Here is a 10,180-nt window from a genome sequence, read left to right as displayed (position 1 = left end):
GTAGAAGTAAAAAGTCGCCATAAAAATAAGTAGTACAGTAACGAAGTATTTGTACTTCGTTACTTCCCATCTCTGAAGTCTATATAGTAACAGAGGAATCTAGGAGTTAGGGCGGACGTTCGGACGCGGCCAATGACGGTATGTGGGCGCTGCGGCACGAAAAAGCCGTATGACCACTTATCACTGCTCCATTTAAACAGTCTTTAGTGACAGAATCCAGCGTTTATACAGGAATGATCAACAACTCCAATTTAATGCTCTTTGAAATAATTTTATAGCCATCAACAAGTACCAAGGACTCATATATATATAGTCTTTCTTATTTTGGTTATCCGAAAAACTGTCCGATCCATGACTCAAAACCGCGACACAATCCAAACCGTGAGTTTTGTGATCTGTTGCACCACTAATACACAATATTATCAGTGCTGTCGCTGTTATCTGGTCTACTGTTTAAAACAACAAAGTGACACGATTATTTATATTAAAGGAGAACTGAAAATATATAACATAATTAGATAGGAATATATAAATTATAAAATTTACTTTGTTAAAATTATTCCACCAATTTATTTATTTATGGTTTTAGAATTAAATTACACTTGTTTTTAACATAATCACCTACATATGAATTTATTGATCCCAAAGGGAAATTTAAATGTTTAAAAGCAACCTTTAATTGTTTTGTCATTTATTTTTTATTGTATTTCTGTTTATTTCTTTCCTCCAGAGACTTAAGACACTAATAAAATAATTGAAGTAAACTTTGTCATATTGTATTTTTTGTGCAGATTTTAACCAGAAATAACCTTGCTTTGAATAAAATGATGCTGTGGTATAAAGTTTTACATTTTATAAACATGACAACCCTAGTATACACTTTTTCACTGAGTCTAACAGGAGACATGTTTTGCTTCGCATGTCATGTAAAAACTACTACAGTAAACAAATGAAAGTTTGCCGTTTTAAATCAGGCTGTAATGAGTTGATGCTTCAGGCGACTCACCCTGGTTCGGGTTTTTCCTTTATGCCTGAACGTCGGCCAGCTCAGGCGGCATGGGGGACTTGGGATGTTTACTCTCAAAGTGCTGCTTGAAGGTTTTAGGGTCTGGCATCTGCGTCTGAAAACAAGGAGGAAGATGAGGAGCATTATAATGATGATGGGAACCAGAACTGAGAACGTGTGGCTCAAACAGAGAAGGAACCATCCAAAAACCAGAAGGTTTCAGCTCAAATGCATCCAAGATAAGTTAATTAAAAGAGATTCTTTTATATAAAAATGCAAAGTTTTGTCAAAATCATTTTAAAGAAATTTTAAAGTTTCCATCTGATGAGTTAGAGGAAGTTGTTGGTACTAACCCGACAGACGGGGCAGGTGTGGACCAGTGCTGCCTTGGCGGCTGTTTTCTGGTCGGCGCCATGAGACTTCTTCTTCTCTGCCGCCTTCTTGGCGTTCTTCTGCTGGGACTGGATCTTCTGCTGCCCTCGAGCCATGGCTCTCAGCTTCAACCTGCAGGAGGAGGGGCAAAGGTTTCAGAGGCGGCCATTTTCCAATAAACAGTCTTTATAGAAAGGGCTAGAACCTTTTCCAGAACCTAAACTTACTTTAATCTTTAGCTCTGAGACATTCTCATACAAAACAGCAGTTTAATTTCTGATGGTAAAAAAAGGAGCTGAACTAAAAGCAGCATAAGCTGCATGAAAAATGGGAGCCTGCAGGCGACGTATTGAATCCCAACCAAGGGTCAAACCTCTAAAAGTAAACCTTAATCTACACAGATGACCTCTACAGCAATTATAAGTAATGTATCCTATTAGTAAACACTAAACTGCATAAATAAAGTAATATAATCAAAACCACAGAGAAAAGGGCTGTGATGATGAAGAGTAAAGAACCTGGATTACCTCTAATTAACTTTAGCTCAGATCAAGATTAATTTACAGGGCTCGATGTTAACCATCACCTGGGGCAAGTATTTTTTATTGTTGGGAGAGAACAAATTTCATTGCATTTTCCCGCTGTGCAAGTGCAATGATCGCAAAAAAAAAAAAAAATTAGTCAAAATTACTTTAAAATCACCGACATTCAATGAAAACGACCCAGAAGCGTCGGCGGCGCCATTTTTGTTGTTTTGTACACATTCTCGCATGATTTTCAGCCAGTTGGCGGGATTTTTGGGAATTGACGTGAATCCGACACATTTTTTTGAGTTAGCAGACTACAAAACAACCACAAGGCAAAAAAAAAAGTATGTACAGTAACACACCCACCATCTATTTTACCCTCTACCCAGATAACCCTAGATTAAAAATCATTGTTCAGGGATTAGGAAAATTAGCATAATGTATGCCATGCACACAGTGTAAATATGACTATCATATGGCAGTCTTCTGTACAGGTCATACATTAAAAAATTTTCATAAAAATTTTTTCTCTTAGACATTGGAGAGGTGCATTTAAATGTTATAGAGCTAAACATGTTAGATTGGTGACCTGTTATGTTATTATTATTGTCTTGTTGCTGCATTTATTTTGTCAGGGAATTCTGAAATGATGTCAGACTGTGGAAACCCTGAATAAAATAACTATAATGATTCTCTAGAAAAGTAACATTATATTAATAGTATTATCTTGTATAAATATACCGTGACTCTAAAATAAAAGTTTTTCATTTGTGACATTGACTTCTGTCTTGTGATTTATCTTAAGTTTTTAACCTGTCAAGTTTTTTTTTTTTTAGATTTTTAACATTACAATTTATATTTTCCCAAGCACACAACAGTTTAAAGCAAAGTTTAGTTTGAAAAGAATGTGCAGGAAGGATTGAAAAGCATGTTAACACGGTAATGTAGGCTTGAGTTCATTATCTGACGCATGCAGATACACACCAGGAACCTGGAAACATTTCAAAAACAAACATGTTTCATTGATTATATATACAAAAATGAATATTAGGAACTATATTTATCAAACATTATACTGGGCAAGTAAAAATTGTTTCTGGGCAGATGAAATGTAAGATGTAAAAACCCTTAACATCAAGCCCTGATTTAGATATGGAGAACAACAAAAGAAAACATTTAATGTTTTTCTTTATGTCAGTAGTCAACATGGTAATCAAATAAACTCAGTTTTAATGAAGTCGGGAAAAAAAGGAAATATCTTTATTTTTCTGGCAGCACAAACTAAACTGTTACAACATAAGCAGACAATTCAAAAATAAATTGATCTTCCCTCTTTTCACAAAAATAAAACCATGTTTCTTAACTCGCATGTTTTCAATTGATATACATTTTATTTCCGAATATTTAAGAACCAGTTTGATTGAAATAGTTACATCTAAAGGAAATATTTCAGTAACCTGACTAAAGATAGGGTTAAGATTTACAGCCATTACACACAGGGGTGTTTAGTACGGAAGAGGATTAGGGCCACTTGAAAAAAAAAAAGTTAACTGATTTTTACATAATATTTCAGTTTAGTATGTGAAAAAAAGTCAGAATTCTGACTTTAATCTCAGACTTTTTTCCCATACTAAACTGAAATAAAATTTAAAAATCAGTTAACTGTTTTTTTCCCAGTGGCCCTAATCCTCTTCCTTAGTTTAGAGTGCTAGTGATTGTTTACTGGACAAATGCAAAAATGAGAAAAGAGAGACTACCATAGAAATATCAGAAAATGAAAATATGTTTCTATAAAATATGGTTAAAACTTCTGAAAACCTTGGAGATTAGCGACCGACTCTATGGGAATTGAGAGGGGAAGAATCAATGATTGAATTTAGAGTGAATCGGTGCCGAATCCTTGTGAAAAATCTAATCAGCGTCTGTTTAAAGCTCATCAGCTCAGCATGAAGTGCTCCAATATTTCCCGGCACTACTAACTTTCAACCTGAAAACCGGGCCATTCCTATCAGAAAAAATGGCTCCAAACTCACGACAGACTGTGGAAAACATCACATCAGACCAAGAAGAAATATCACCAGACTGTTGGACCTTTAATTCCAAGTTAAATGCAAAATTCACTTTGACCTAAGAGGATGATTTTGGTCCACTGGGAAACTTCCTTTATTCCCCAAGGCCCAGCTGAGATTATTCTGACATAAAATATGGACTCAAGCTGCAGTTGAAGCTGCCATTAAATGACTCTGCCCACAATCCATTCAATAATGTCGCTTTTACTCCTTTTTCAAACATATTTTTTCCTTCCACTTAACTTTCCATATGATACAGCCTTTTAATCTTTAATCTGAGTTTTATTAGAGATTAGACAACAGAACATCCAGCAGCCTTCCCTATAGATGAACATATGATAAACGTTTCTATATTCATTTTAAAAACATTGGTTGAATGTAATAATTTTATTAGCTGAAGCTGTAATTATCAAAGAAGTATTCACTGTTTGAATTGATTGGAGTATCAGAAGACTTTCAAAGTATATAAATGCTGAAAATGTAAATATTTTAAAATTCCGTTTTTAAGAGGAAGTTTCTTAATTTAATTGGATTTTTTATTACAAAAGCCGCACAACTGACTAAAATATTAAATTTAATTAGAAAGTCATTAAGCTACAAATCTGATACGAACTTCATCGTCAGAGCTAGTTCGTTAGCTTCGACGACTGACGAAATAGAAACCCGCTAATTACTACCAATATAAATCAACCGCTTCAGACCCAGTCTGCTAAAGCCGTTTTATCTGTAAAAGTTAATTAAACGTTTAATGTGAAACAAACTACCGCGTTTTTGAGCTTTTTTTCTTCCAAGCCGCCGGCGTCGCCTTGATGCTAACGCGCTCCTAGCTTAGCAGCGCTTAAGTTTCATTCAGCTAAAACGTATTTTATAACAAAACAGTATCATATCTGAAAAGTAACCGTCAGTTTCTAGGTGATTTTCTAACTGAACCACGATAAACAGAGCTTTAAGTGGAAGAAAAACCAATAAACTGCGAGAATTACCTTCGAGAGTCAACTCCGACTTCTCCCTTCTTCGTTCTTCTTCTATGAATGCTGAGCTCTGGGTTAACAATCCGAGTAATAAGCTGCGCCCCTTGCTGGTCAGAGGTGGGACTGCAACAAAAAACGTTTCCTTAGTGAAATGAAACATATATTGAATCAATTTTTTTGCAAATATCAGTAGATTTTAATCCAATAATTATATGTAAAGCTGTGAAAGAGCCCAAGCTTATATCACTAAAGTTTATAACAGAATGACTACTTTTATATGATAAAATCACTATATTCTTATAAGGCTTACCTCTGAAGACAGGTGCACATGCCTCACATGCAGGAAGCTGCTGTTAGGAATATTGTAACTAATATTCTGCGTTATGAAATATTATATAAATATTATATTGTGCTGCTTATTTCCAATTTTTAAAGGCTTCATAAAGTCAAAATTTATTTTTTTTTCCTCACACACTGTTTACATTTGATCACTGCTGCCATTTATAGAATAGAAATGTTCATTTACTGTCTGAAAGATGTACTAAAATAAATACTAAACCAAACTCAACAAAATTGAGGCTCATAAAAGTTGAATAAATCTGAAAAAAATATATATCAGGACTAACTTCAGAGGTGTGCTGCCATCGATGCAGCTTCTTCAATTCAACGTTGGTGGAAGTGTGAGAACAGATTAACCAGACCAGAAACGTGGTGCAGCTATTTCCTTAAATCCTGAATGTTTGGGATGAATATTGCCTTGGGAAAAAAAGGAAAGCTAAGCTACTATGAGTCCACCACCTCTAATTGCTTCCATGAATAAAAACTGGATCCTGGCATCCTAGAGGTGACCTCATTCAATGATCCAGGAAGTATCAGGTTCTGAAGTGTGGAGAAGCGATGAAATGGGAAAGAAAACGAGGAAGGATTCAGACAGACGCTTCAGACACAGTTTCACCACTTTATTACAGTAAATGAGTCGATATCATACACACAGACAACAGAGACGGACAGGTTTGTGTTTCTCTCTCCCTTTCCCCTTCAACCTTCTCCATCACCTGAACAGTCCAACATTAACAGCTTATCACAGAAGGAAAAGAAAACAAAAGACTAAAACAACGAGCGACACGTCAGCATCAGTTTAATCAGGATAAACTGAGGTTTGAGGTAATGTGAAACATTTCTCTGAAATACTGCCCAGGATTTTAATAATCAGTCAGACTGTGCAGGGTTCTGATCCAAATGGGAGAAGATAGAGGAGCTAGTTAAAACACTTCCTGTCTGAACAACGCCCTCTACAGGTAAGACATGGTAAATGAACATTCAGGCTCACAAAGCTGAGTAACCTGAACAGAAAACATCCAAAATAAATTACCTTCCTTCTGTTGGATCTATTTAGAACTTGGATGATAATAAAAATAAGAAAAATAAAACTTCGGAGGAATGAGACACAAAACAGAGCCTCAAATCGATTATCTCTGATTTGAATAATTAGACCGCCTGGTTTAGAAGCGGCGTGATTTGATCTCACCTCTAACTATACAGAAGTCCAGACAAAGAAATATAAAGAAACCGCTTCCCTTCGATGCAGATTAATCTGCTAAACAAATATTAATATTTCAGATGTTTAAAATTTTGGTCCATTTCTAAAAATGTAATCAACTACAAAATTAATTTAAAAAACCAGATAAGAAATTCTGCCTATTGCAATATTTAGCTATTGAGCGTCAGGAGGTTACAAATGAAGGACTATTTAAGAAAGACGGTCAGATTTGATCTGTCTTTAGTAGAAAACAAGAGTAAAAAGTGCTCAGAATGCTCTTGTGACTTATTTAAAACAAAAGTGAACGAATTTGAGAGTTGAAAATCACATTTTCTATATATCCAGAACTGTGCAAAACAAAAACCTGCTTTAAATACTTCAATCGCCCCAGAAACGTTAAAATATGTCCACGTTTAACATTCTTTTTCTCTCTAGAGGGCCTCTACATCATCTGGAAGTCTGATAATTTTCTATGTCTGCATAGAAACAGAAAGAAATTAAATGTTTCTTGCTTAAGTCTCATGATTGGGTTAAACCTCAGTTTCAATAATCTTATGACTGAATTTCTGGTTCATGATTTATTTTATTATGATTATGTGACTGAAGATCATGAGTCAAAGGACAAAGATAAACCGTTTGTTCTCGCACCAACTTAGAAATTCGATTAATGAGGATAAAAATGTTAATTTCACAGTTTATTTTGTTTTATGGCTTCTGGACGCTTTGAGATCAAGGCTTTAAATTGGACATGTGACTCCAGCAATGGGTTTGGTTCAGATTTCAAACCCTTCAGACTTTATTACTATTAAACAAAATGTTTGACCGAGAAGAAAAAGAGGCTGGATTTTATTTACAATGATCAGATCCAGATTGGTCTAAAAAAAGAAGCGTCAGAGCTCTTAATCTGAACTCGTTCCAGGATCAGTTTTTCAGGTCAAAAAATGGCAGAAAACTCCTCAAAATGTTTGGAAACATAATAAAACTACAAATTAAAATGCTTCAGATCTAATTATAAATGGAAACAACCACAAAAATAAGCAGTTTAAGTTTTCAGACAAAGAGGTGGACAGAAAACAAGCGACATTCAGTCAAGTTGAGTTTAATCTGAAGTAGGATCAGAGCGGAAGACGGCTTTTCAGAACAGAACCCTCTCAGAACTCGGGACGGACCCGGAGAGGACCGATGGAAGGAGAACCGCAGAGTTTCTTCACAGTTTTCACAAAAAATGACAGAGAGAGAAAAACATCATCTGCAAACATGAGTGGCAGTTCGATTTTTTTTTTTTCCTTATTTACATTTTGAATTGTGGAGAAAAAAAAAAAAAAACGTATTTACAAACTAAGACATCTTCATCGACAGAATGAGGAAGGTCAAATTTAACCGACTCTGTCTTTAATAAAAAGGAAAGAAATAAAATCAGTGATATTTACATGTGCAATAAGAGTGAGGAAATCAATGGCTTCTGAGAGTCGAGGAGAAAAAAATCGGCCCGGACTGATTCCTCCCTGCAGGGTTTTTATTTTATTTTCACGCTTTTTCATTGCCGTAGTAATCCTGACAGCTCTGAGCGCCGACGCGCCCTGCGGGGACGATCAGCAGCGCCGTGTGGACATAAAGCGGGCATGTGGGCGGCAGTGACCTCATCAGACTGGCAGCTTCCCAGTTAGAAACCAGTTGGCAGCGACTCTCCTCCTAATGTGTGAATTAAACAGCGAGAGGAGCTCAGGCAGCAGCTAGAAACAGCAGGCGGTCCGTATGGAACCGGAGTATCAAATATACTAAAACTACAAACTTCCAAGCGCTCCGACTAAAATCTGGCTCCTAACCCTAAAACAGTTGGCAGGCGTGAAGAATCTCCGACACACATAAGGAAAAACATTCGCCGGGTTTCTAAATTCTCAATTCCTGGTTAAAAGTTTCAATTCTCTGTCCTCAAACGAATGTGAGACAGAAAGACAGCAGCTCCCAGAAACCTCAACATCTGCCTCATCTTCAGCACGTCAAAAGAACTGAACGTAAAGCAGCTTTTATTCCATCGGATAAGCAGGAAAACTCCAACACTTCCGATAAAAAAACTCCTCAGCTTGATTTAAGGGCCTTCAGATCACCGCTAAAAATAAAAAATTAAAAGAATTTGGATTAATTCCTCCCCGAAAACATGGTGATACTCATAGATAATAAAAAGAAGTGTTTTGAGGATGTTTAAATATAGAAAACCTTTAAAATAGGGACCAAAAACATGAGAAGTTTTCACAGAAACGACTCGTTTCAGATTTCTTTAGAGCGTCGACTGATTAAACTTTTCCTTATTGCTCATTAATAAGAACAACAGTCGTAATCTTTCATCAAACAGATATTTGTGATCAAAGCTTTGCTGAAAGGTGGAAGCTTCTCCTTTCCTTTCATTGGAGGATGGAGAGTGTTTGGACTGAGCCGTCGCTTCTCCAACCTGAAAAAATTCCCTCCCTCATCCAGCGGAGGGCGCTCACCAACAGATGCTAATTTTGAGGCGGCTAATAAAGACCGACTGTTTCTGAGTGATTTATATTCAGCCGCTGATCAACCTGCGGTCAGGTTGGCTCTCGCATACGAAGCGAAGCGAGTTATACTCAGCAGGATTTTGCATTAAAAGCTGGAAATCACTTGTTCTAACAACCAGATTGGTTCTAGTTTACATTTCTACGTTTTGATCTATTTTCAGACGCCTCTGCTACTGAAAAAAAACGTCCACTGTCTGAAGTCAAACCATCTGAGCTTCAATCCGTCTAACGTCTTAAAATAAGCCGTTCGGGAATCACATCTTTGAGCTACGAAGCTAGTTAGCTAATATAATCAGCCGGTTGCCTGGCAACAACAGCTTCAGGAATGCATCTCTAAGCGTAGCTGGTGCTAGTGCTTCTATTTGCACCAAAGCCGAGAGGCCGGATCACCTGCAGACCCGACTCTGGTGTCGCTCGGACAGAATTCAGTCCATCGCTTTAAAACTGGGATTTAAAATCACAGAGGAATAAAAATCATAATAATATGTTGCCACATCATACAGAAAGTCAAATAAATTAACACAAAAGGCTAATTAAAAAAGAAGACGTTCTATTTCAGAGGACCAGCCCCCACTATCAAACCTCCTGCCGTTTCCACGCCAGCAGCTACAGAGCTAACAGTCATTTAACAGATTTACTGTACAGATTATTTAGAGGACAGAAAGCAGCAGCAGCAGCAGTGTGTGTGTGCGAGAGAAAGAGGCCTGCAGGTGGACGGCGACACGCTGCTTCAGATGCTGTTGAGGGATCCTGGTACCGAGCTGTGGTGAGATGAATCTGAACCGGGACCATCTGAGGAAAAGAATAAACAGGAACAAAAATTTAACCAGGCGACTCAACAACGAGCCGTCGTCTGAGCCTGCGGCCATCTTACGTCCAAGAACGTATGCAGCTCGTCTTGCTGGCAGTAGCGCCATAACGCTGCACCGGCTGCCTGCGGCTTTAAGAATCCATTAAAAGATTTGATTGTTCTTTTTAAATCCCTGAATGGACCGTTGCCTCGTTATTCCAGCGCTCTTCTCACTAGATCAACAATGTTTGCTGAATAGGGAAGAGAATCAAAAACCGTGTGTTCCAATTCCCTGGCACCGTTTGGCTAGCCTAGGTGCCATTCCGAACTTAGTCCCGCCCACAAGGTTTGAGGTCAGGAAGTTC

The 10,180-nt window shown here is 37.2% G+C and overlaps 2 protein-coding genes across 3 annotated transcripts in view; both read right to left on the bottom strand.

Moving 5' to 3' along the window:
• LOC107090169 (zinc finger protein 706-like) overlaps positions 1-5,004 on the bottom strand; it is a 14,304-nt gene extending 9,300 nt beyond the window's left edge. The window contains exons 1-3 of one of the 2 annotated variants that reach the window (XM_015383408.1): positions 4,958-5,004; positions 1,360-1,510; positions 1,007-1,121 (exon numbers count right to left, since the gene is read on the bottom strand). In XM_015383408.1, coding sequence (XP_015238894.1) covers positions 1,026-1,121; positions 1,360-1,494 — 231 coding nt within the window. In that variant the 5' untranslated portion in view covers positions 1,495-1,510; positions 4,958-5,004 and the 3' untranslated portion in view covers positions 1,007-1,025. The remainder of the gene's footprint in view (positions 1-1,006; positions 1,122-1,359; positions 1,511-4,957) is intronic. The other variant, XM_015383409.1, reaches the window with a different exon arrangement.
• Positions 5,005-6,927: 1,923 nt separating this feature from the next.
• LOC107090180 (glycogen synthase kinase-3 beta-like) overlaps positions 6,928-10,180 on the bottom strand; it is a 30,318-nt gene continuing 27,065 nt past the window's right edge. Inside the window, exon 11 of the mRNA XM_015383423.1 lies at positions 6,928-9,817. Coding sequence (XP_015238909.1) covers positions 9,756-9,817 — 62 coding nt within the window. The 3' untranslated portion in view covers positions 6,928-9,755. The remainder of the gene's footprint in view (positions 9,818-10,180) is intronic.

The sequence above is a fragment of the Cyprinodon variegatus genome, unplaced genomic scaffold (genome assembly GCF_000732505.1).
Source record: "Cyprinodon variegatus isolate N-32 unplaced genomic scaffold, C_variegatus-1.0 Scaffold284, whole genome shotgun sequence".
In the NCBI taxonomy this organism is placed as follows: domain Eukaryota; kingdom Metazoa; phylum Chordata; class Actinopteri; order Cyprinodontiformes; family Cyprinodontidae; genus Cyprinodon; species Cyprinodon variegatus.
This window is presented reverse-complemented; position numbering and strand designations above follow the sequence as displayed.